The 26,921-nt window shown below is 46.9% G+C and overlaps 1 protein-coding gene across 5 annotated transcripts in view; it reads right to left on the bottom strand.

Annotated features, from left to right (window-relative positions):
* MTSS1 (MTSS1, I-BAR domain containing) overlaps nucleotides 1–26,512 on the bottom strand; it is a 159,548-nt gene extending 133,036 nt beyond the window's left edge. For 3 of the 5 annotated variants that reach the window (XM_023517117.1, XM_023517124.1, XM_023517118.1), the window contains exons 1-2: nucleotides 25,873–26,505; nucleotides 2,916–2,977 (exon numbers count right to left, since the gene is read on the bottom strand). In XM_023517117.1, coding sequence (XP_023372885.1) covers nucleotides 2,916–2,977; nucleotides 25,873–25,944 — 134 coding nt within the window. In that variant the 5' untranslated portion in view covers nucleotides 25,945–26,505. Of the gene's footprint in view, nucleotides 1–2,915; nucleotides 2,978–25,872 lie in introns of all 5 variants that reach the window. The other 2 variants (XM_023517122.1, XM_003782349.2) reach the window with 1 other exon arrangement.
* Between the last annotated feature and the right edge of the window lie 409 nt (nucleotides 26,513–26,921).

Raw genomic sequence — 26,921 nt, 5'->3', positions numbered from 1 at the left:
ATTAGACAAAATGTTACAAAGGAGAAGAAGGCAGGTGTTTCTACCCAAAAGAAAAAACATCAAAAATGTAAGCATACAGGATAGAGTAGGAAAGCAACATGCACACACAAACTGGGGGGAGGAGTTATGTATTTCAAACAATTCGTTTTAAGGATGGGAAAACTGAGGCTGCAGGTGCAAAGTGATCTTTCAGAGCCCTGGTTCATGCCAGAGTTGAGATTAGAACCCTAGCATTAAGACTCACAGGCCCATGCTCCACCCAAATCCAGACAAGATCCCAGCAGTGGGACTTTTCTCCCTAAATCCTAATTATAATGAAACAGATACTATTTTTTCGACTTTAGGATTCTATTTCAACTGTATCTTCCAAATTCCTAAAAGCTGAGAATGAGGAGAAGTTACTTATTTTATGTCCTAGAAAGTGTTTTGGATTCTCAACATCTTAGCACTCTAAGATGCCCTAGACACTCTGAGGTCTACTGGCTCCTGATGCCAAGACCTAAAACACCGTTCAGTAGAGAGCAGACAACACTCTAAACCAGGTGCGTGGATTGCACATAAACAAGTCCCAGAACTAGAACATGACACTTTACAAATGAACTGACAGCTAGATGCTAATTGTTAAGTACTTCTGTGTAAATCCAGTCTTTTCTGCATCCCAAGAATGCAAAGTTGCTGAAGGAAAAATAATAAGGCCTGGAGGGAAGAGTTCAAATGGGGAAAGGGAAAACAATGGCCTTTAAATATAAGCAACAGTGACTATGAAACAAAAGGTTCCTGGGAGCTACTAGCAGTGGCCCCTGAGACAGTCTGGGTGACAGTCCCTTAGAGCCAAACTTTAAAATGAGGCCTAATATCTTCCATTAGAGCCAGAAAACACTGTGCTCAGGTTTTTTTAAAATGATGACATACACACACACACAAAGCACTCTAAACATGTTTTTTAAAGAGTTGACATCAAATGCAAACCCTGGAAAAGATAGCTTTATCAAACACCCTGGAATAAGTCATTCTGGTTGACATTAATATCTGACACAATGGCTGGATGTATTCTAGCCCAACTCAGGGCCGGCCATCCAAATTTAATGAGCCAGCTGTAGAGGTGTCTTGTACATTACCCAGTCACCAGCGCTCCACTGAAAATTAGGATGATGGTCAATTCTGAGGAATAAAGGGCTTTCAAATGACAGTCATATTTCACTGTCTGATGTAGTCACAAGACATCTTAGCCCTCACTGATGGGGCAGAGCAAACCTGCAACCACCAGAAGCACAGAAGAGTAACTCAGCTTAAATACACCAAGAAGGCTACGTCTCTTCTGCAGTTGAAGCTTCATCCTTTCTCTGTACAGAAAATTAAGCCATGAAACCCCCCATAGGCTCTGACCCCTGCATCAGAAACTGGACAAAATAATAAAATAAATGGTCCCTGCTCTCAGGCCTGAGTATCATTTAATAATATAAACTGTACCTTGTACTAGTAGGGATAAGGTAAGTTTTACTTTGTATGTTTAAGACAGCTAATCAGTTCATTACATTAAGCTTTAGCATCCTCACTGGTAAAAAAGGCAAAGAACCTTTTTCCTGGCCTACCCTGAAAGCCTGCCAGATAATTAAATGAGGCCAAATAAGAAAAAGTAGGGAAACATGTACTTCAATGTTTTACTACAGTCCTACAGAAGGTTGCCTGCTCCTTATGAGAATCTAATGCCTAACGATCTAAGGTGGAGATATAATCCAATTAAATCATCCGGAAACCAACCACTCACTCCCCACCCAAGTGTGTAGAAAAACTGTCTTCCATGAAACCAGTCTCTGGTGCAAAAAAGACTAGGGACCACTGTCCTACAGGATGGAGACCAAGCTACCTGAAATAAATGGCTGTAGATGGAGCTGCATAAAGTGAGGCTCGTGAAGGCCACAGATGAAGAAAGAACCTTGAATCCTCAGCAGAGGAGGTGGGATCTGACCCAGCAGAAAGTAATCACTGGGTCCTAAGCAGAGAAATGGTAAAGGATTTGACAAGAGGGGAAGGCACTGTATTCCGGAGTCCAGTGTCCATCTGGAGGCCCACTCATGGCTCTGGACATCCCCAGTCTATGGATGGACATCCCAGGCCCACAAAACTGAAGGAATGAAATGAAAAAGATCTTTCCAAATTCTTCTCACCTGATCTATAGGTGAACAGTAGGGTCCAAGGGCAAAGGCACCTTTTTCAGGGTATGATTTGATGATTTTTAGTAAATATAGAGCTGTGCAACCATCACCACAATCTAATTTTAGAACATTTCCAGTGCCCCCCAAAAAATCTCTCTTACCCACTTGTAGTCAATCTCCTGTTCTATCCCTATTCCCAAGCCACCAGTAATCTACATCTGTATCTACAGATAAGCTTTTTCTAGAGATTTCATGTAAATGGAATTATACAAGAGTCAACAAGTAGAATGGAGAAGAAAGTAGACTGTGGAGTCAGACTTCCTAAGTTCCAATCCCTGCTCCACCACTGACTAGTGATATGACTATGGATAAGTTATTTAAGTTTAATGTGCCTCAGTTTCCTCATCAGCAAAATGGGGATAATAGCTGTATTTACCTCATGGGGTTGTGAGACTTAGGTTAACAAATGCCTGGCACATGGTGGGCTCTACATAAATGCTGCCCCTAGTTACAAACAGTACCTCATTTGACTCAAAACTCCTGTGAGAGCAGGCAAAGCAGATATGAGTCTAATTTTACACATGGGAACGAGGGGCTATGACAAGCTGGCTAGTAAGTGGTACTGCTCCAGTCAGAACCCACTCCAGGCTTCTCTGCCTGTGACACATCCAAAATGAACCCCAACCGACTTCTTGGTCCACACTCCATCCTTGTCTAAGGATGTTGCTGTTTTCCTGTAGAACACGCGCTTCTACTTACCGAAGCTGGGACTGCAGCTTTCCTGCCTTGTTTATGAAATCTTCCCAAACTGGATAGCTCCCCTACAACAAATCAAAGCCACGAGTAAGTCACACTGTGGTAGACATCGGATGGTGACATTAGCAGAACACCCAATTCCACGTATTCAGGGACAATCTGTGTATATTCTCTTCCTTGGTAGTATCTGTGACATGTTGCCCAAATTGTACAGACATGTATTGCCTCATAAATGGGTTTAGAACGTGCTCAGTCCCTGCCATCTTGTAAACACTACAATACTGGAACTACTTTGATGGAATCCAACATAGTAACCAAAGGTGTCCAACCTGAGACCCGAAGGCCATATGTGGATTATGTGAGGATTTGGGGGCTTATATGTGGTAGTGGATATCATAAAAATCATGCATGGATTTTTCTGTTGTTGTTCATCAGCTTTCATTAGTGTTCGTGTATTAAATGTGTGGCCCAAGACAATCTTTCAACGTGGCGCAGGGAAGGTTACACCCCTGAACGCTCTTCAGTCAGTAAGTAGACAACAGGTCCAAATTTAAGATGTACAGAACATTCAATGCTCTGTCCTAAATCACTTGCTCTTACAGCATGGCCCTGGCTGTTCTTGCCCTTTTCCCAAATAGTAGGAAGGAGAAAACCAGAATGACTGGGGCTCCTCTCCAGGACAGGTGGCTTTGGGGAAGCCTTATTAGACTATCAGGATCTCAGTTTAGAATGTTACCTTTAATACAGCCACTCAGCTGAAAAATTCAAACACACCATCTGCAGACAATATGAGAGCAAGTGGCTCCCAGCACACACTTCAGCTGACAGGGAACTCACCACCCTCCCAAAGCACCCTGTATTAACCACCCCATCCCTTGATGTTCAGACAGTTCTAATTCTAACCTTCTGGGAGCCCTCAGGGCGAGGCGTCCTCAAACTACGGCCCACGGGCCACATGCAGCCCACCTAGGACATTTATCCAGCCCACCGGGTGTTTTTGCCACCACTGCCTGTCCAGCTTAGCAGCCTACTCATCCCAGGGCCTGCAGTCCGGCCCTCCAACAGTCTGAGGGACAGTGAACTGGCTCCGTTTAAAAAGTTTGAGGACCCCTGGTTAAGACCAATAATTCTGCTTTCACATGAAAGTCTTTTCAAAACCCAATCCCATGTCAAATCTCATTTCACCACAGGACCCCGTTTCACACCCTCACAGTGTCCCATAGACACTCTCCACCATGTCTCTGCTCTTCTAAGTATGGTGCCCAGACATAAATCCTGACCGGAGCAAAGCTTCCTACACTTGTTAAATTCATATTAAGACTAAACAGCCCGGCTCAGCGCCTGTGGCTCAAGCGGCTAAGGCGCCAGCCACATACACCCAAGGTGGCGGGTTCGAATCCCCAGCCCAGGCCCGCCAAACAACAATGATGGCTGCAACCAAAAAATGGCCGGGCGTTGTGGTGGGCGCCTGTGGTCCCAGCTACTTGGGAGGCTGAGGCAGGAGACTCGCTTGAGCCCAGGAGTTGGAGGTTGCTGTGAGCGTGATGCCATGGCACTCTACCCAGGGGGATAGCTTGAGGCTCCGTCTCAAAAAAAAAAAACAAAAAAAGACTAAACAGCCCACCAACTAAGAGGTGATTCAAAATCGAACCAACAAGAGGAAAACTCTGGGAAGAGAAATAGTGTTTGGCCTGATCATTCACAGACCATTCACAGAACTAAAACGAAACCACCCCTACCAAGGGCTTACATTTGTAGAATGGAATATCATTCCATTTCAAGGTTATAAACCTTGAAAACGTAAAACTAATACATGCCACCTTTTGATTTTGTAGTTAAGAGGAAGAAGAAACTCTAAGGAGGTTAATCATCTATTTCCTACCAGATGCCCAATCAAAATCGTCTGAAACTGCAACCAAGATAACACAAAATGATTCCACCTCCCTAATGGTTTTAATCATCTCTGTTTCCTACCCTTTCACAGGAGAGTTTCTTAACTCCAGCAGTACTGACATCTGAAGCCAGATAAATCCTTGTCATGGGGGGCCGTCCTGCACATTGTAGGACGTTCAGAGGCATCTCTGCCCTCCAATCGCTAGATGCTAAGACCCCTACCCTCTAGTTGGGATAACCAAAAATGTCTCCAGATGTCAGATATCCCCTGGGGGGGAAACTCACTCCCAGTTAAGAACCACTGCCTTAGAGGCACATTGGAGAAACTAGTTTCTTTTGGTAAAGAAACAGTTATCTGAAGCTCAGCAATTTCTTCAGCATTTCCTCACTTCAGTTTCATTTTCTTCTGACAAATTAAAGCAAAATTAAATACGTTTTTTATTTTTAAAATGTCATGCATAGCATGCATCATAAGGAATACTTAGTTATAAAATTGCCTATTTATATACTTCCCTAGCTTATCAATTCTGTCTGAAAATGTACATACAGAAATCTGGGAAACTGCCTACCAAATATTAAAACGGGTTATTTCTGGGAGCTAAGATCTGGCCCGATGTGGTGCTTTCTTCTTTGTACTTTTCTCTATGGCTAGAGTTTTGTATTTTCTTTTTATAAGGGTCATGCATCATTTTAATGAAAACAATAAAGTCACTGCACAAAAAAATTTAAGATCAACTTAGGGGTTCTGGCAACAACAGCACAATGAATTTACAATCTACCCAAAGCCTACAGTGTGTTTCACACATGCTGCTAGATCACATCCATCAGTTCTGCATTTGTGCATTTGAGACCTGCCTGGCCCAAGTGCAGGTCTCTGGATTTATTCCTCTAAGTGGCAATGTGCTCCCATGGGACACTAAGCTGCACAGGGCAGAGACCCTGTCTTACTGCCTCCTGGCAGAGGCCTTTTGGCAGCTCCACCTGAGTCGCTGTCAACCAACAACCGTGTACAGGACTTGTCAACACATGGTCTCCATCCTGGGTTTGTGTCCAAGGGGCTTCTTCAACAGCAGACCTGTATATTAACTTAGATAAATGAAATCTTGCAAGAACTCAGGCTACCCCCACTGGTCCATCCAGATATCGTGGGGAATCCTAATTATGGCACCTGATATGCTTACCATTATCTCATCAAGTCCAGATAGAACACTCTTTCTACATCTACATCCAAGTATTAAAGAGATAAGAGTGAAGATTAGAGTCCTCTGGCTGGCCACTCGAGATCTCTGTCCAGAGGGACAACAGTTGGCATCCTTAAGAGCACAAAGATTCAGGCTGGGCACAGTGGCTCACACCTGGGAGGCAAGGTAGGTAGATTGCCCGAGTTCATGAGTTGGAGATCAGCCTGAACCAGAGTTAGACCTCATTTCTAAAAATAGCTGGGAGTTGTGGCAGGCGCCTGAAGTCCTAGCTACTCGGGAGGCTGAGTCAAAGAGAATCCCTTGAGTCCAAGAGTTTAAGGTTGCTGTGAGCTGTGACACCACAACACTCTACTAAGGGTGACAAAGTAAGACTGTCAAAACAAACAAACCAAAAAAAAGCACAAAGATTCAACTGGCCAATAACAGCCTCATCTGGCCATTCCTTCTCTTTCTGAGCCACAAGACATGATGAAAAGCTCTCTGAGAGCCAGAGCATATTCAGAAACATTGCCCACCTACTTCCAGGCAAAGCTGCCATTAGCTCTTGTCAACACAGGGAGAAGGACAGGAGGGCCAGACCCTCTTCTCCTAAATAGCAACCATTGCCATCCAGGTAGCTCTGAAGAAGGTCATTGAGATGATCAGTAACAGTTCTTAAGAAAAAGGGGAGACATATTCACTGAGAACACACAGGACTGTCTGGAGGCCTGGGCAGGGAGCACCAAACCCTGAGGTCTAGTCACACAAAAACAAATAATTCCATCACTGTGAACCAACACTACCAATTACTGAACACTGCAAGACTGGGGGAAAGCAATAAGGAACACAAATTCAAGAGTCCAATCTCCTGGATGGAATCTTAGCTCTCCCATGTGCTCTGTGACAGTGGGCAAGTCATTTGACCCCTGGATGGGGCTAAGTCACTATTTCACAGAGTTGGTGTGAGGAATACACAAAGTCACACACAAAAAGTGCTGAGAGTACTACCTACCACACATCAAGTGCTCAATAAACATTGGCTATGAGGATGTTTGGGGGAGGGACGTTAAAAACTAAATCAGACTACGCCTTGGATCTGGAATCTCTCATTCCTAGTCCTAGGTGTAGAATCTGCCAACCCGGGAAGCATTCCACACCTCCCTATTAGTCAACCACAGTTAAACAGAAACAGACCGAGGCAGCGGGTGCACTGTATCAAATGAGCTGTCTGCCGCTCTTAAGCAAATCACAGGGTAGAGTACTCGGCCCCAAGATGAATGTGCCTAAAACCGACATCTGCTCAAACTACTTAAAAAAACACTTATCTGCCCCCACTTGGAGCCTCATTTCAATTTTTACCAAATTAGCAACAAAAGGAGGGTCCCCTCTCGCCCAGGGGTACAGCACACAGCTTCCCACCTACGAACACCCACCCAGCCAGGGGCAGGCCGCCCAGAGCAGTTCTCTCCTGACTTACTGATATCTGACAGTCTATCAGAACGTGTCAGGCCCACCTGTTTTTGGTAATATATAATTTAATGGATTCTAAAAAAAGAAAAGAAAACCAACTTCTAAGAACATAAGACAAAACCCTCCTTGTTGAGAAATAAAAAAAGAATGTGTAAGCGTGATTAAAATTTAAAGGCAAGGTGGCGTTGGGTTGTTCCAGATTTTTTTTTCTAAGTTTCTTTCAAGGAAAAGAAAGAAGTATCTACCCACCTGAAAGGAGTACTACAAATATTCAGAAGCTTGGAGGAAGGAAGGAAGGAGGGAGAGGGTAACTATAGAAAAATTAAATGGCAACAGAGAAAAAGTCCTGGATTTTTGACTGCAGGGTCCTGTAAAGGAGACCATACTCAAGTTTCAAAAGAAACCTGCAAACATAGATGCTGGATGAGCTTGGAACCCTTTGAGAAAGCGATTCCCAGATAGTCCTTAATTGTCCCCTCCTGCCCCCACCTACCAAGCAGTCCCAGAAAGCTCTTCCCTGAGGTTGCCAGCTGTGTTCTAGTCACATTTGAGGAAACCCCTAGGGAACAGTTTCAGCACAGACCCCACTGTGGAGGGCACCAAAGACAGCACAAAGGCTTCACAACTTTCCAGCCAAAATCAAAGAAAACCAACTGCTGCTGAGAGCCCGAGTTCCGCCAAGTCCAAAGTCATGAGGCACAGGGAGAAGACTCCTCCACAAACTGCTGGAATTTCTTTTGGATAAGGATGGTGGGGAGTTTCTGGAACCCTTGAAATGTGTGTTGGAAACAGATCACACCAGGTACTGACAGAGAGGAAAAGACCCCTGGTTAAAGGAATGGGAAGAGAAAGTCAGATTGTCTACAAGTGTACAAAGAGGACTCTGTTATCAAACTACGCGACGGTCCCCCCTTCCAACAGTGAGATGGAGCGTCACACTCCCCACATACTCCACCCTGTTGGCTGTCTTCTTTCCAAATACCCAGGGGGACTCAGCAATCTTGAAAACTCCTCCATCCTCACTACCCAGCTGGTTTGTTACCTCTTCTAGAACACTTTCTGACACCACCACCCCCACCTTACTCTCCACTTGCCACATTTGTGCCCATTATCACATCATATAATTGGCCATCTATGAGCCTGAGGGACAAGGACAGAGAAATGGGGGAGGAAAGAGAAGTACTTCCAGTAAGAGGCTCAACTGGCACAAAGCCAGGAGGCAGAGGACACGGCCAGCTCTCTCCAGGGGACACTGGAGTCGCGTGTTTACACTGGAGAGAACTAGCAAGGTGGCCAAGGGCAGCCATCAAGGGCAAGGCCCAGAGCTGACCCACAAATGGGACAACAGAGGAAGAGCAGGGTGGCCTTTGTTCAGAAGTCAAGTCACATAAATTCCAAACCAGCCAGATGATAGAAGAACCTGGCTGATGGGTCACATCCTTGGCAGCAGCTTGGTCCCTTTGGAAGCAAGGAAAATAATGATGTCATGTTTTTATTTTTTAGGGAACAGTCCTCCAAATCTCTTTCAACTCCTCAAGAGTTTGGCGGCCACCTAAACACACTTATGAGTTGGCCTCCCCACCCCCACCGGAGTCTTCCTCCTCTCCATCTTCCTCCTCCTTCCTCCACTTTCCCCAGGGCCAGGAGGCTGGGCATAGGAGTCAGCCAACAGCCAGTCTGGCCTGGGGTTCTGTTTGGCTTTGTTTTGTTTTGCATTAAACAGAGGCCCAGGATGGCATCCCACACGCAGTGCAGAAGAATAAACTATGTGTAACTCATCGGCATGGCTGCTAACAGTGCTCCATAAATAATGCAGCAACTGCCTCTCCCAGCCCAGCCCCACTGTGACAGCAGAACCTCCAGGGACAGCTGAGGGAATTCGACACCACATTGCCACACAAGGCACAGAGGGGTGGGGAACTGTGGCTGCCAGAGAAAGGGCAACTTGAGAGGAGACAGAGGGCTGGGCAGGAGGAAGAATTCGGTTTAGTAAGGAATAAAATGCACAAAAATGAGCAAGCCATAGACTACAGAGCTCAGGGCCTTTCCTGTGCCCAAAAGCCACCGGGCACAGGCTGGCTCACCAGTGTCTATGGCTGAGAATTCAAGTCACAGGGCATATGACTGGCCAGCAGCTTCCCAAGTACCTTTTCTCACCTTGAGAAGCATCACCACCATCACCATCGTCATAAGCATGACCACTTTCTAAAGAGATGCTAGGTGCCAGATATATATGCAGGCCTTTCTCAAACTTTAATTTACATATAATCAGCTGGGGAGCTGGTACACACACAGGTTCTGATTTGCTTGGTCCAAGGTGTGGCCATTTCATCTGTCCTGCCACTCCCTGCAGACACATTGGACAGACACAGCTTCCTCTGCACTCTCATTACAGCAGCCCATGGAGGCAGGTGCTGCTGTTATTCACAGCTGAGGAAACTGAGGTCCAGGGAGACTGCAGCAAAGTGGTCCAGACTAAAATGTGAGACCAGATGTGTCTGGCTTTGTGCCCAAGTGTTCCCCAATTCTGGGAAGTACAAACCGTCCAATGGACAAAGTTCAGGGCCGCAGGGCTGCAGGTGGTGGCTCAGACAGCAGGTTCCTGCTTTATCTGTGGGTCCTACAGTAGCCCAGACAAAGTACAGAAGGAGACAAAGGGACCTTGGACACACAACACCTGATTACTACCGCAGATGGCCCCAGGGAACTAGAAGGCCACCATCAGGATCCTCAACCCTGTGAAAAAACAAACACGAAACACGGGACAAACAGAAACCCTTTGTGTAGAAAGACCAGCAGAAACACCAAAAAGGTCACAGCTGCTGTCATTTGTGGTATGGTTATGGGGTAAATTTTATCTCATCTTCGGGTTTTCTGTGAACACAGGGCCTGATCTTCCGCCAACAGATCAGCAGAGCCTGTCAGGGGTTCTTCAATCCCCCAGTGCAACAGCCACCCCTGCTACCAGGTCCCCAGGTTTGCGGGAACCTCAGCAGGGTAAGCCTGAGGAATTCAGCCAATGGCAGCCCTCCCCTTCTTCTGGGTACGTCCCTGATGGGCTCCAACTCGGGGGGAAGGAAAAGCAAACCACCTTCAAGGAGACCCAGCACCCTCTGCCCTAAACCAATGTCTCTGGACTCCTGCCTCTTCAAAGGTGAGGCAGGAATCCACTCGCTTCCCAAAGTGGCTGTGCAGGATGACGGACAGGGCCTGTGAGTGCCTGTCACAGCTTCGTCCCCAAAACCACCCTTCCCCACCCCATCCTGTGAGATGAAGGGCTCCTAAGATCCTCAGATGAAAGGCACTGGGTAAGCCCATCCATCATAAATACCATCCCTGGGCTTTTATTCTCTGATTGGGGCTTGCCTAAGCCACTAATTATCCCTGTCCATCAAGTGGATGACAGCCTTGGGGATAATCAATGGTTGCTTCCTCACCGCCCACCCTCACCCACCCACCCGAGCTCACCAGCAGCAAATATGCCCAGGAAAAGGAAGACTGAACTTCTCCGTCCATCTTTTCCCCGCCCCACAAACAGCTCCATTTGTAACTATAACTCAATAAATCAAAGGCCCCAAGCTTTTCCTCCTCCCGTATTACTAGGTTCAATGCCCGGGCTGTCTGTTTTTTGACACATGGGTATGTCGCCACTTGAAATAAAAAGAACCAAAGATGTCAACTGTATCTTCAAAGTCATCTTATTTTTTAAGTTCTCCACCAGTAAGCATTACTGTCCTTACCATGAACCATCTAATACGGGAACCATCAGCCACGTGGGGTTAATTTAAATTACAATGAAATTTAAAATTCAGTTGCTCAGCCCCACCATTCATAGGTCAAATGCTCCATAGCCACATGGGGGTACTGGCTACCTCGTTGGCTGGTGCTGACACAGAATATCTCTATCACTGGAGAAAGTTCTGTTGGACAGCGCTGGCCGCATATGACCATGTCATCCCAGGCACCCCCAGGGTGTCCTACAACTGCAACTAGGCTTCTGCTTCTACCTTCTAACCTTCATAAAAACGTGTGTGAAACCCCCTTCCCTCTCTTTTCCATCCCTTAAATTCTCTTGCTTCTCTCCACCCCCAATTTTTGCTGCCACAGTATTTCTTTTATTATTCAGACAGCCCCTCCTGCCCAAAGAGACAAAGGAAGAGGTGGGAAGTCACTGCCTCCATCACCAGCCACCTGACAGGTGCACAATCCAGTTTTCAAAGGTGAAAAGCTGCCATCTAGGGAATCCAAACTGACTCTAGGATCTCACGGAGAATGCCACCTCACAGTTATCCCCTACTTAGAGTACAAAGCGCTGCCACAACAACTCTAGGAGGGCAAATGGTAGAAAAGTCAGTTACCACTTCCTTCTTAACTCTAGAAAATTCAGGCACAGAAAGGGTAAGTAATTTGCCCAAGTTCAGGAAAGAGTTCGGCCTCTTATCCAGTTAACTGCATTAACTGCTCCTGAACTTGCCCAATGCCTTTAAACATAAAACTGTGCTAGGGGTTCACCTAAGGTTGGCTGATTCTCCACATCTGGAAACCTGGGAACTCAGTATTTATTCCCCTAATACAGGGACTGGCTGCTCTTACCTAAGAGCTGGTAAAAAACGTCTGTATACATCATTTAAGCTTTCCCAGAATAATAAGTATCTACCCCCTCAAACTTTTGTCCCACTATCCAGGGGCCAAAACTCATTTGTTTATTCCTGTCTATAAATGTCCACATAAAATAATGAGCTTTAGCAAAATCCCTGGTGACGAGCACGCCCTATAGGACATCAAGTCTCCTCACCGCCCCTCCACGTTTGCACACATACACTCACTTGCTTCTCCTCGCTGGACGTGCCCTCTCTGACTTGCCTCCACCCAACTCCAAAAGTCCTGGGGCTCATCTCTCCAACACCCTGAACAGACAACACGTCTACGATCCAAGAGAGGATCACACACATGTTCCCCCTCAATGAGCCCCTCTGTGTTTATCCTATACTCTCTTCTAAATCCTAACTTTCCCCCAGGCAGGGGCGGCCTGGTGAACTTGTCCACCCACCCTGGGAGCAGGTGCTGACCTTGCTGCTCTGTGCATACTCCGTGTGCTCTGCCACCTTTCACTAGACACATGTACCCTTTGGAGCTGTGGCAGCACCTCCACCATGACCCCAGCTCCCAGCCTGGTCTGCTAGGAATGATACCCTCATGGCTAGTGAAGGGCTACCAGAGGCCAATAATGTCACCAAAAGAGGGTGATAACTATGTCTGTCATTTCTACAACCATTGCATTTTGTTAAAGTGTATTTTCATTGAATGTTACTCTCCTTGCCAAGACAATCTGCAGCCATATTCCCATGTCAGAAATGCTCAGTGTGGCATGGTAATTAAGAGCATGACTCTAGAGCAGCAGTTCTCAACCTGTGGGTCAACTGCATTAAAGGGTTGCAGCATTAGGAAGGTTGAGAACCACTGCCTAGAGTCATCTACCAACTTCAGATCTACCCTCTGGTGACCTTGGGCAAGTTCCTTAATCACCTGGTACCACCCTGTAGACGATGCTGATGGCAATCTCTACCTCAAATGATGGTAATGAGGCTGTGGGGGAAAGAACAAGTAGTTACAGGGTGACTAGTACATAGCACTCCACGCTGCTTTCATGAGACCATGTGCAATCCCCGACTGGGACATTTAATGGGCACCTAGTATGCAGGGCGCATCACAGCGATAAGAGACCAAAGTGACAAGGAAATCAGTCTAGGTGGGAACTACCCATCCCAAATCCCCAGAGGGCCGCACACTCCCAGTATAAAGAACTAGGGTTGGTGCAAGCTGTCCAGAATTGAATAAAGGCCTCACCTCTATCTCAAGGATAAACAGGAATTTTTCTGGCAAAGAGGAAGGAAAGAAAGGAGGAGGGAGGAAGCATTCCCAGAAGAAGACAGAACTGGCCAAGGAAAGGAGGAAGCGATCAGGCTAAGTTTAGGCACAGGACTCAATTTATCCACCTAGAATGCACAAGAGGGCTATCCGTGGTAGAGTGGGGGCGGGGCCAGAGAGCAGGGAGGTGGTGCCCAACTCACTGTAAGGAAGCTCTCAGAGCTCAGGGTGGCCCAAGTCCCACCCCCACCTTCTTCTGCTAACTGGTGGCACAATCCCAGCAAATCCTACCACAGAATCACCCAAGGTGTTTACGGAAAATGGAGATTCCCAAGTCCCACCCAGGACCTATACAGTCTCTGGGGAGGGAGCCTGAGAATCTGCATTTTAACCCACTCCCTAGGGACACTCTTACTTGTTAAAAATTACATACAATGAGATTTGAGAATTACTGCACTAGAGAAGATGCCACACATCCCCTTGAGCCCTTAGAAGCTGGGAATCAGCAGATTTTTGGTCCTAAGAAGGTCTGACTCCTTCAGAAAGAATCCCTGGAGGGGAGTGCGAACTAAGAAGCACTTTCTACAAAGCACTGGGTGATAGGTTTCAAAAACCTCAAAAAGTGCATACCTTGTGACACAGAACAAACACTTCAGGGGAAACCAACGATATAAGCAATGTTCAACAACAAAGTTATACTCACCCCAGCACTGCTCATCATCAGTAAAAAACTGGATGCAGCCAAAACTCGAATGAAGAAGGAACTTGCTACCTCAGGGCCTTTGCACAAGCTCTTCCCATACTGGATCATTAGTCCCCTGAGCCACACAGTTCACAAATTATTTCTCAAGTGTCACCTACCCTGTGAGGCCTTCAATAACCACTCAATTTAAAAATAGCAGCACTGCTTCCTCCCTATGGCACACAGATCCTTCTAATGTCCAAGTGATTTATTCCATTTATGTCTCTGCTCCCCACCACACACTCCACTAGATGTCCTTTAGAGGGCATAGATTTGGGTCCATTTTGTTCATGCCTGTTTGTACCTGGCACACAGTAAGCCCTTAAATAAGTGTTGACCAAGTGAATCATAGACATCCAAAACAATGCACCACTGCATGGCTATTAACACTGACCTTGCTTAGAAAGACACACACAGAAAGGCAAGGACACTGGATCGCTCAGGGAAGAAAGAATTTCTGATATCGCCCAGGCCACATGACCCTGTGTGCACACTTGTCAGTGTGTGCACGTAACCTACTTTGTAATCAAGGGGGTGTGGTGACTTATTTTCTACTTAACTGAAGTTCCTAGTTTCTCTCCCATTAACTTTACATTACTTACATAATCTCTGAGAAGTAATCCCTTATGGAATGCTCTCAAAACATTTGCTAATTTTTTTTTTAAGAAAAAAGCTGCCTCCTCAGTGACTTAATTAGGGTGCTCCTAATTAAGGCCAGGAGAACATCAAAGAGGCCAGGTTCCAGGGGACCACTGCTCCAGGTCTACTTCTAGTTGCAGGAAGCCCTCAGTCCCTCCAGCAGTTGGCCATGGGCTACTCCTGGCTCTGCGCCCCTCGATCTGCTTCCTATTGGGGTGCCTCATCCAATTATTCAGGCCCTCGATCACATCCTGCTGCAGAACTGGCTTTGAAGGTTCAGTAAACAGTCACTTCAAAACAAAAAGGGACCATTAAACCAAACTCAAAGACTTCCTTAATGGCTATTCGCTCAGCTGCAGGAGCCCAGCCTGGCCTCAGAAGTGAGGTCTCCCTGGGAACTAATCCCCAAGCATTTCCAGCCTCCTGCTGCAAATATCACCCCCCTTCCTGTTTAGCACTTAGTCACGCGGGGTGCAGAGACCTTACAGGGGATGACCCTTGGCAGAGGAGTTTCTCCAGCAAAACAAACACATGTTGTGTGATTGCCACTTTGGACAGCAGTATCAGACCCTGTGGTCTCACCCCCCACAGCTCTGTGCACAGTTCTCTGGGCTGACAAGGTAGCGGCACTAGCTGGGGTGAGCCAGCTGCCCAACAGCTTCATGTCAACGGCCAGGTCCTTTTCCCCTTTAATTAGAGGGAGACCCCTTGTGCTTCTGGAAGAGGCTCAGAGACAAGTCTTAGATTTTTGTGTTTTATCTGGCTCACCCTGAGTCGTAATGGTATAGACAGAGTAATCAAAGAGACTGATAGGACACACCCATTACAGAATCTAAAATGCTGTGCTTTAAGAGACAGCCCAGCATGCTGGAAAGAAACACAGACCCCGGAGCCAGAATGCCTAGATTCAATTCTCAGTTCTGCCTGTCCCTAGTTGTATAACATAGGGAAATGGGTTAACCTCTCTGCACCTCAGTTTCCCCGTCTATAAAATGGGATCTATAATGGTTAACTGTAACTACCTCATTGGGTCATTGGGAGATTAAAAAGTTTTTGTCAAGCACTTAGCATAGTTCCTGGTAGGCACATAAATGCTTGTTACATTAATGTACACAGCTGTGATTTAATAAAAAATAAATAAATTTGCTTGTATCTGAAAATAAGATTTTTTTTTAAATGCTTGTTAAATAAATAAATTAAAACTTAATTTACAGCTTGAGTGTCACCTAGGCCAAGACTCTTCCAGAACTCTCTTTCCACCCCAAACAGGAATCAGAGGCTCTCCCCAGAGGCCCAACACAATCTCGGGCTGACCTCTATCATGGCACAGATCACACTAAATTCTAGTTAATTGCCTCTCTTCTAGATGGAGCATTTCAGGCCAAGAACTATCTTTCTTGTTCAGAGGCACATGTGTATCTCCACTACCCAGCAGTGCCTCACATCATATTTGTTGACTACACATACCGTGGTCTCTCAAATTACTTACATGCTGAAAGTCGAAAAGCACTGCACTCTTGTCTGTTGCATTATCAAAGCGAAGACATAGGTTTCTCCTGTTCTCTGAAACATCTCCACCTCAGTGATGCCATCACCATGGTACTCTGCTAGGAATTACTAGGGCAGCTCAGGTGGATACTCAGAACATTTACGTAGCACTTATTTCATGCTAAGCCCTTTACATATACTTTCTCATTTTATATTCAACAACTTTAAGAGGAAGTATTATTCATCCCCTCATCCCTTTAACAGATAAGAAAATTGAGGCTCAGGGAAGTTGAGTGACCTGTGCAGGATAGTAGAGCTGGGAAATGGCAGAGCCAGGCTTCAAAGCCCCAGGGCAACCACTTTTTAAGGGCTAATATAATAAATACCAGATAGAATCGACAAAGAATGTGAAAATGCCTTAAAGATATCCAGCTTGGAGGAAGGAGGAGAGACCAGAACAGGAGGTCACTTTCTCATGGAGCCTTGAAGGATGAGAAGGATTTCAACAGGCAGAGACGGAATGGACACTCTGCAGGAGCAAGGTGGGCGCACAGGATGTGTTCAAGGAAGCGAGGGGCCAAATCACTGGGGTCCTCAAATCCCAGGCTGAGGTAAGGGAACCACACTTGACAGAACCCAGATACAACCAAGTCCTGGGAGGGGAACAAAGGTTCAGTACATAGCTGCTGATACATGAAGACTAGAGGCAAGTGAGGGCCACTTTCCCTGGTGGTCACTCTGGAAAAAGGGAGCTCAACGGATGTAGACAGAAAAGGCGGCCTTAACAAAAGCAACTCCCATCCCCTTGGCCTTGGCATTTCTAAAATAGACTTTTCTTTTCCTAAACCTTTAAAATAAATGCCCTGAGCACCCATGCCAAGGACCCCATCCTCCCCTATCCGTATAAACAGATAGGAGGGTTTACAAATAGAGAAACTAAATGCAAATAGGCCCAGTTAAATAAGCTGACTGTCGCAATGAACTCAGGAGTGATTTATTTAGCAAGAAAACCTCTACTTCATTTCCAGACAACTTCACTGCAAGCACTAACTAAATACAGCTCCTTAATGGTGGGGCAGTGTTTGCCCTAAGAAGTGGTGGAGATAATTACTACACTGATTTTAAGACTTCAAAATACTTCATCCCCAAGTCTACAAGACAGAATAGTAAAAGTAGCTGATATTTCAATGCAACGTGTCTCCAGCATCATGTGAAAACCTTCATATAGGATAGCTCATTTCAGAATTCTCAAAACCCTCTAAGGTGGGTCATTCATTAGACCCATTTTACAGAAGAGGAAATTGAGGCTCAGAGAGATTAAGTAACTTGCCCACAGGATTTGAAATAAGACCCCTTTGACTCCAAAGTCAGCAGTAGCACCAGAATTTCTACAGGATTGGTTTAGAGGCAGTGTTGTGGCCAGCAAGATGTAGCAGATAGGCAGGCAGCTGTGCCACAAAGCAAGCACACTATTTTTATTTATTTACAAGTTACAGACCTGCACTGTTCAGTACAGTAGCCACCAACTATATGTGGCTATTTAAATTTAAATAAACTAAAAGTGAATAAAAGGCGGTGCCCATAGCTCAGTGGATAGGGTGCTGGCCACATACACTGAAGCTGGTGTGTTTGAACCTGGCCCCGGCCAGCTAAAACAACAATAACTGCAACCAAAAAAAAAAAAAAAAACAGCCAGACACTGTGGTGGGTGCCTGTAGTCCCAGCTACTTGGGAGGCTGAGGCAAGACAGAATCACTTAAGCCCAAGAGTCTGAGGTTGCTGTGAGCTGTGACACTATGGCACTATACGTATACCAAGGCTTGAGACTCTGTCTCAAAAAAAAAAAAAAAAAAAGTGAATAAAAAAAATTCAGTTCCTCAGTCATACCAGCCACATTTCATGTCCTTGACAGTCACATGTGGGTAGTGGCTCATGTATCTGGCAATTTCCATCACTGCAGAAAACTGTACTGGACAGAACTGTTATAGTTCAATAAAACACAGCAAAACATTCCAAAGATGTTTTTGCTGTTTGTTTTTCTATTCCATTTTATGTACCTTAACATTTCACCTTAAGTTTGTCTTATTTTTATTTTCAATCGTGCTCAAATACACATAACACAAAATGTACCATCTTGACCATCATTAGGCACAGACTTCAGCAGTGTCAATATATTCATACTATTGCACAATGATCTGAAGGTGCTTCTATTCAGACTTAGGTAAGACGGAGAAAACACTTTGCGGGGCTGAAACTGTACAAGGGGGAGACTTAGGGTAGCTCAGTGGTTCTCCACCCTGGATATACACTAGAATTACCTGGGCTGCTTTACAAAATCCTAGGGCCCAGGATACACCCCAGAGCACTGAATCACGGCCTCTGGAGAGTGGGGCACAGGCATCAGTATCTTCCAGCTCCCAGGGAACCCAAAGGGCCCTTCCCTGTATCCACACCCATTCTACCAAAAGATGTATACCTGCCAGGACCTCCTCTCTAGCAAGACCTGCAGCCACTGGAGGCCCCCTGTCATGTGGTCATGTGGGAGGTGACAGAGAAGGGAGACTCAGGCACAATGGGTGCTGATGTTGAGTGAGTTGAAACTTCTGCTGCTAGTTCTTTGAGAGGAAGAAAGCAAACAAAAAGGCACATGGCTCAAAAGGCACTCACTGGATTTTTTTTTCCACCCCACTTAAACTAGACAGGAAAAGAAAAACCACTTAGAAACTATGACCAAAGCAGTGTATGCCAAGAATCAGCACAAGAAGGATTTTTCTTGGCCAGTCCATCAACTACTGCAAACACAGACTTGTAATGGCTCTCCCAACTCAGCCCAAACAGAGGGCTACCAGGACATAATTAAATACAGAAAGCTCTTTTACAAGAGCGCCAGGGCTGGACACGAAACAAGTTCAAGGTAAGGAGTTCTCTTGCAAGAATCACTTGAACTTTGGGTGAACTTAGTTAACTCAGATAATTATGGCAGTGGGAGGGGGCTGCCAGTCTAGCAGAGTCACCCTACCTCAGAGACCAACGGACCCCCAGGACCCATGTCCAGCTACTGAAAAGACTCCACACACTCTGTGTAGGGACAAGGAATGACACTGAGGCGATGAGCCTGAGCCTGGCCCCAAAGCTTGTCTGCCTTCTGCACACCCTGGGGAACGAGAGGAAGGGGGGAGAGATGCCAAGTTGTCTATTGGAGAAGACTGGTAAGTGGGAAAGGGAAGGAAGCCACAGAGTTTGAACCCATCACAAATGAAACAATTCCCACAAATGGGGAAGCTGCCCACCCCCAACAGGCATCTCATGTCAACTTCATACCCCCCTTGGTTAGACACACTCTACAGAGCTCCAGCTTCAAGGCCAAACAGGTGAAGATCTGAGCACCAGCTCTACCTCCTCACAGCCTCAGACAAGTTACTGAACCTCTCTCAGCCTTAGTTTTTCCACCTGTTAGGTGGGTGGATGTGAGAAAAACATGACATCATGCTCACCAAGCACTTGGTACAATGCCTGGCACACAGTAGGTCCCCAAGTCTTCTACCCTCTTCTCACAGCGTGCAATACACACTGAGCACCTACTAAGTGCCAAGTGGCACGCCACCACATTTTAAACAACCAGACCCCTCACATTTGTTCTGTTAGGTAAAAACACAGCCACCTCCAACTAAACAAGGAAGCAAGAGGAGAAAGGGCCGCATGCCAAGGCCTTCCAGACAGTGAGAGGTGGGCTGCTCTGGAACAGATTCTGCACTGAAAATTACTTTTTATATTTTGTTTTTTGGTTGTTTTTGATTTGTGTTGGTGTAACATACTCAGATGAAACCTGCAGTCTCCAGCTAATTCAAGGGAGAACCTTAGCAATCAAAAACAATGGGCTTCCTTAATGCTCGGCCAATTAATTTACTCCTGTTTTCCTCTCCGGTTTGCTACTTAATAAGGCTGTATTGGCAGGGCAATCTGCAAGTCTGACTTAAACGGTTAAGGCATCAGTCAGTTCCCTTTGAGGGGGCTCAAATAGTTATTGTCTGATGTCCTAGGCAGCTACCTCTGTCCTTGGCTTTTGTTTGGTTTGGGGAGAAGTAATTCTTTGTTCTTATAGAGGTGTGGGTGTGGGGGGGAAGTGTCCTGAAGGCAATTCCGAAAAGAAATGGGGAACTCAAAATGATCTCATTTTTCCGTACCCAGTTTGAACATCTAAATGGTCTCACTACAGAAGGAACCTTGCCAGCTCTCGCCCATGCCTGTGAAGATGGAAAAAGCCCAGACGAAAATCGTACATAAAGCATCTAATGGATCAATAGTTTCAACCTTTTCACCTCTAAGCATTTTAATAACCTGGAGTGAGCTAGCTAAACTGACAGTTACCATTCCAGCTTTTCCGTGTGATCAAGATGCAAAAGAAGAGTTCAAAGGGCAAGAGGTCAGCTGCTGAGAAGACACAGCTATGCCTGGAACATACTTATACACTAAAAATTGCTCCGTCATTCATCTGAAATGCACATTTAACTGGAAAGTCTGTTTTTTTATTTGCTGTGATAGTAACACTAAATTTGGTGGCTGCAATACAGCTGATGCTCAATAAATACTGTGGACTGACTGTATGTTACTACAGTAAGAACTGGGTGATTGATGGCTGAACCAGACAAAATCCAAACTCAGCTTACCTTCCATGGAAACCAGGACCTAGGAATGACCCCCTCTCTCCATCTGGGGCATTATAAACTGCGGAATTTCAGAACACAGCTTCACTGCATAAAGCAACAAGTTCTAGGGGTGGGGAACCTGCAGCCTTGGAGCCACAAGTGGCCTAATAGGTGGGTGGATGTGCAGGGAAAACATGACTTCACGTACAGCAAACACTTAGCACAATGCCGGGCACACAGTAGGTCCCCACCGTTAGCGTGACCTTTTGACTGAACCCAAATTTTACAGAACAAATCCCTTTAATAAAGCGACTGAGAAATTTGGATTGAGCTGAGGGGCTACATCTAGGGATCTGGAGAGCCACGTGGGCCTTGAAGCTGCAGGTTCCCCATCCTTCTAAACAATGTGATTAAATGGTATTTATTATGTAAGGGGTTTTCCCAAAGAAACACCCAAGCCAAGATCAAAAATGACTTCTTTCCAAACCATGCTTACAAGATTTGCGCCCATAAAACCAAAAAGATCGACAGACGAGGCCCTAAACCTCTGAACAGGCCCCGTTCCAGGCAGTTCCTGCTGTCAATTTTATGATATCTTTACTTCACCTTCTTCTCCCACAGGCCCAAAATGAGGAGGCTGTAAAACCCTAGCCAAACACAACCATTTGCTGAGAGAAAAGCCAACACGGGGCCCATCTGTCCTTTACAAGGGCTCTGCTTGTCCCGCCTTTGTGTGGCTGTCATCATTTGCAGACAGCAGCCCACCTCCCTCAGAGCACCTGGCTGAGGCCTTGGCTGGGTTTTCAGAATCTTCCTAGAGAAACTCTTTTTTTTTTTTTTTTTTTAAGCGTCAAAGGGAGTTCCTGAGGCTTTCCCCAAGCAGAACCACAGGACCTTCCTTCAAGGCCACCATGTCCTATTGACATCATCTGTTGACGGCCCACAGGACAAGAAGCTCTCCAAGGGCAGGGCCTGGCAAAAGGCCATCCACACAGTAGGCCCTTAACAAACCGCAAGGAAGACAACCTCCCCTTTGACAGGAATCCCAAAGAAATGAAGGACAAAAACAACCCTGAAATCAGGATCCAGCCCCGGACCCACTACCCACATTCTTGATCTTAGGATAAGCAAGGGAAAATATCACGACATGCCAAACCATAAAAAGATTTCCATGGAATTCAAGAAGTCCCTTTAGCAGTTCTCGTTTTTGGCAGAACTTAGGAGAGGATACTGGTGGCAAAGGGGTGGGGTGGCGGGGAGGAACAAAACAAGGCTCCTATTCTGCTCCACACAGGTGCTGGTAATAGGACACCCCTGTCTAAAGTGACATGTGGGGTGGAGGAATCAGGTGTGGTTGGGGGTTTTTTCACCCCAGTCACATCACATAACCCCTGAACACACTCTCCTAACCTGGTACAAAGTTCTCCCTGCAGCAGGTCCAATTCAGCGATTCAGCTCCTGACATGCTGATTCTTGAGCAACAAGGGTGAGGAAAAATATTTGATTTTAGCATCCAACCTTTTTTTTTTTCCAAGCCAAGTTAAGTATTAAAAGAAGAAAGTCACCCACAAGGCGAACTTCACACAAGTTTGGCCCCCAAAGTCTCCTAGTCTTAAAAACTCCTCAAACGCCACCAAATACTATGCCAGTTCCGTTGCTTAAAAGCAAGGGCACAAATCTCTTTGAAGCATATATCCCACCCTCCCCAAGACTTGGGATAGAAACTCCAAAAGGATTCCAGGACCCCACCTCAGGCAGTGAGCACTGTCTGCACATCAGAGGGCAGTCCACAGCCACTTTCAGACTACTGTTCCCCCAGACAGGCCAGCTCTTCCCTGCAGCCACACCAGTATCTTGTCTCCCCTTTTCTTTGGGACCAACTCACACCAGACAGCTGGATGGGTGATTTATGTGGATGGAAGGAAAGGCAGCCAGTAAGCGATTTTGCACACCACCATTCACTAGTCACCACCACCACAGCAGGGTGGATATAGAGGAGAAAAACCATGTTTCCTCTAGTCAAAGAATCAATAAGTTATTTAACAGCTGCTGCTTGCTTTTTTACATGGTGCTAGATCCCAATGGAAGAAAAGTCAGGATTTCTTCTACACCCTATCCCCTGAAAAAAATAAAACACACATCCTGACAGGCAGCTCAGGACTTAGATGAAGTATCTTAGAAGAAAACAGAAAGAATCCGCTCCAGCTTTTCTATGTCTTGAGATTTTTCTGGTTTCAGAAGATGGATGGTGCAAGGCCTTGAAATTATTCCCTTTTTTATTTTCTTTTTTTTTTCCTCCAAAGAGGAAACTGACTCCCTTCCTGTGCTGCTTTACAGAATCAAATGCTACTAATAAAACCATTTTCCTTGCCCTTTTTTCACCCCAGTCCAACATTACATCTGAGAAAATAACTTAAAAATTTTATCAAGATGGCATTCCAAATGGGTTTGCAACACTTCTGCTTTTCCCTAAAGCAAATAGAAAGGGGACCAAAAGCATTACAAATCCATCACTGGAGTTTAAAGAAGAGAAAAAGAGGATAAGCAGGTCACTAGAAAGTCAGCTTATTTCAGATATTAAAAACCGACTTTTATAGCTAGTGGCTTACTGCATCTGCACGCTATACACTGCTTATCCTATATTCCCAAATTTTAAAATGTTGTAATTCCCTTTTAAATTGTCATCGCCATCTAATCCATGAAGAAGTCTTCTAAGAAAACTCCATGAAAATATACAGCAGATGTCTTATGTATAAGCAGTCTTGGGAATCAGTCACATCCTAACCTCTTCACTCCCCAAAAGTCTAAAATTTTGCAGAACCCAAGGCACATTTTAGTCTTCCACTCCACCTTGCTTTTAAAATCTCACCGCCAAAACAAAACAAACAAACCAAAAACTTCAAAATAAATTATTTCCCATAGCATACTGAACAAACCTAGTAAACTCAAAGGGAAAGAAATCAAGAACCACAAACTAGGTTCAGAACTTACTGGGCATTAAATAGAAAGGCTTTATTTTGAACTGGAACCTTGCAGAGGGGGAAAACACCACCTTAGCACCCAAGAATCCCCAGCTAGGGCACACTGCCCAGCAGTCACAGGATGGCAGGTGGGAAGGAAGAAAGCTCACCCTTTGGACAGGGTCACCTTCTGAAGGGCTTTGTATTCAAACCAGTGAATGGGAAGAACTGAGACTGGATTTTGGATTAAAGAACAAAGAGAGAGAAACTCCAGGTGTGATCACTCCCGGACTGCAGTGGGCAGATTGGTTAAATCACTGGGCTCCTCATTATTACTGAGGGACTAGAAACTTCTATTTATCTCCTAAAAAAAAAAAAAAAACACAAGCAGCTTTACCAACCTTTCTCAAATTCCTCCTGAGACCAGAAAATACCATTCGTGCCTCAAATCAAATCTTGTTTGAGTATACTCTATGTAAGAACTGTAGAATATAAGTTAACAATTAATACTGGAGTCTGAGAAGGGGCACCAATCTTTGTCTCAAAAGGCCACTTTAATAATTCAATGTAGTTTGGAGGCAAAAGAATGAAAACGGTTGTCTCTGAACAGGGAATAATCCATCTAATTCCAAGTGGCTGGATTAGAAGCATCCCTAGGCCAGCTGGGTCTGGCTGCAGATTATGCTACACAAATGTCAATTTCTGACAAAATGTACAAGCTCTGTAGAAGGATTTCAAAATGGACAAGCCCAGGACAGAGGCACCTCGAAGTTCACCCTGGTGAGGTGGCAGTTGGTTCTAAAAGGGGGGAGCAGGCCATGACAGCTGAACATTCCTTCCCAAAGTCCACCTCCGAGGCACCAAGCCTCTCCAAACCTTACACTTCATCAGACAAAAGCTCCTCCAGGCGCCCAGGCAGCGGCTGAAGAGGGGCTGTCCACACCCACTGGCTGCACGGCTTTCCAAACCTGCCCACTCGTTTTGGAAGCCGAGATTTTAATTAAACACCACCTCCCCGGATCTGGATCTGTTGAGGCAAACTGGGGCTGGACTAGAGCCAAAGAGAAGCTCCCTAAATACACATTAAAAAAAAAAAAAATTCCCCCACCACCCCCAATTCCCACCTCCAGCCAGCTCACGCGGCTGGCTGTATTTCCTTTTGAATGAGTATCACAAAGCTCTGGGTATATCTCTATGCACCAGAAAATCCACATCAGAGGATCAGGTTATCCCCAGTCCCACCCTTTGCAGGAAAAAGCCAGGGTGTTGTTCCCCGCCCCCAACACGCGCACGCGCACACACGCACGCGCGGGACACACATCTTCACGATCCTTCCAAGAGAAAACCTGAAAAGAGAGAGTATGACTGTGTGTCTGTGCATGTGTGCGCTTGGGAAGGCGGGATACGGTTGTTTAAGGGACCCCAATCTTGCCTTCGGTCTGGGAGCCTCAGTTGGGGGAAGGAGGCTCCCATGCAAGGCTGCCCCAGAACTTCTGCTCCGCGCCCCCCGGGGAGGGCTGAGGGAAGCAAGCACACATTCCCCAGGTTTAGAGCAGCCTAATTAATAACTAGTTTGCTCAGATCCCCCTACTCCTGGTAGACCTGAAAACCTAGGAGGGAGGAACCTTCCTCCCAGTCTTCCAGATCGGGGGACTCCTTCTAGCGGCCGGGCAGAGCCCCTACTCCCTCCCTACGACCGCGCCAGGCGCCCTGACCCGGGGGAATCAGGTGTCCGCCCAGGCATCCAGCCCTCACGGGACTAAGACACTCAGTTCAGGGACAGACAATGGAAAACTTGGAGCCGGGGCCCTGAGTCTCTGTGGGAATGAGACGGTGCCGCCCCCTGGGACAATGAACGGGGCCAGGGCAGGGGGCATCACACACCCCCAGAGAAACCACCCGCCCGTCGACCCAGCAGAGCCGGGAGCAGCGTCCCGAGTAAGCAGGTGACACCCGGGCCGGAAGCTTCCGCAGGTGGCCGGCGGCCACGACTCAAGCAAGGGCGGACGGCTCGCCCGGGGTGGAGGCGAAGCACTGCCGCGAGGTCAGTGCGCGGCAGCCCTGGCGTCCTACCTTCATGTCGCTGATGATGGTCTGGAAGAGGCCTCCGAGCGCGCTGCATTCCTTCTCAATCACAGCCTCCATTTTCCCGGCGCGGGCAGGGGGAGGACACACACGCGGGGCCGCTGGACTGCGCGCGGGGCCGGGGCTTGCTCACCCCGGGAGGATTTCACCCTCGGAGCGACCCACCTCCGACTAGCAGGCTCTTCTGCAGCGAGGACGTCGTGCACGAGATCGACTGTTCTCTGCCCAAAATAATAACAGCAATAATTTTAAAAAGCCAAACCGCTCTGCAGGGCGATTCGCCTACATGCAGCGCTCGACTCCTGGCCTTAAAAACGCCGGGAGAAGACTGACAATCAGGCCACCACTGGTGCCCACGACGGAAACGGCAAAGCCCATCTTGAGGCAGAGAAAACCGCCCGCTGACTCGGGGCCAGCGCCATTTAAAAATGTAAGATTTTCAAATTGAGTAAATTTTTTGAAATTAAGAAAAACAAAAAAAAAGAATCGCCAAACAGCAGAGCGAGTCTACTCGCAGCGCCCGGATCTGTTGCTCACAGCCGCGGCCGCCGCCTCCTTTTCACTCCTGCGCGCCCGGCCCCGGCGCTCGCTCTGGCTGGGCTCCCGGGGACGTTCCACGGGCGCGCACGTGCGCTCGTGGCCGTGCGTCCGCCGCGGGGGCGCGGCAAGGGCGCGCGCTCGCGGCCGTGCGTCCGCCGCACGCGGGCGGGGCTGGGAGCGCGAGTCGGGGAGGCGCTGGGGCGCCCGCCGCAGAGCCGAGCGGCTGGCGGGCTACAGCGCCAACAGCTCTGGGCGGGAGCCTTCACCTTCAGGGCACATCGTGCGCCTCCCCCTCCGCCCCAGGCCTCGGGTCACTGCGCGGAGAGGCCGTGTCAGCACCCAGCCAGGCAAGCAGCTACCCTACAATGGCTGAGAGCGCCCGGGACAGAGGCTGCATCGCCGCTCCCCGGGGACTTGAACGGTAGCCCGCTAAGCCCAGTGCTGGCTTTTAGTGAGCGCTCAGTGGGGCGGGAAAGATGCGGCAGCTACTGCAGCCT

Source organism: Otolemur garnettii, unplaced genomic scaffold (genome assembly GCF_000181295.1).
Source record: "Otolemur garnettii isolate 467f Iridium unplaced genomic scaffold, OtoGar3 scaffold00004, whole genome shotgun sequence".
Lineage (NCBI taxonomy): Eukaryota > Metazoa > Chordata > Mammalia > Primates > Galagidae > Otolemur > Otolemur garnettii.
This window is presented reverse-complemented; position numbering and strand designations above follow the sequence as displayed.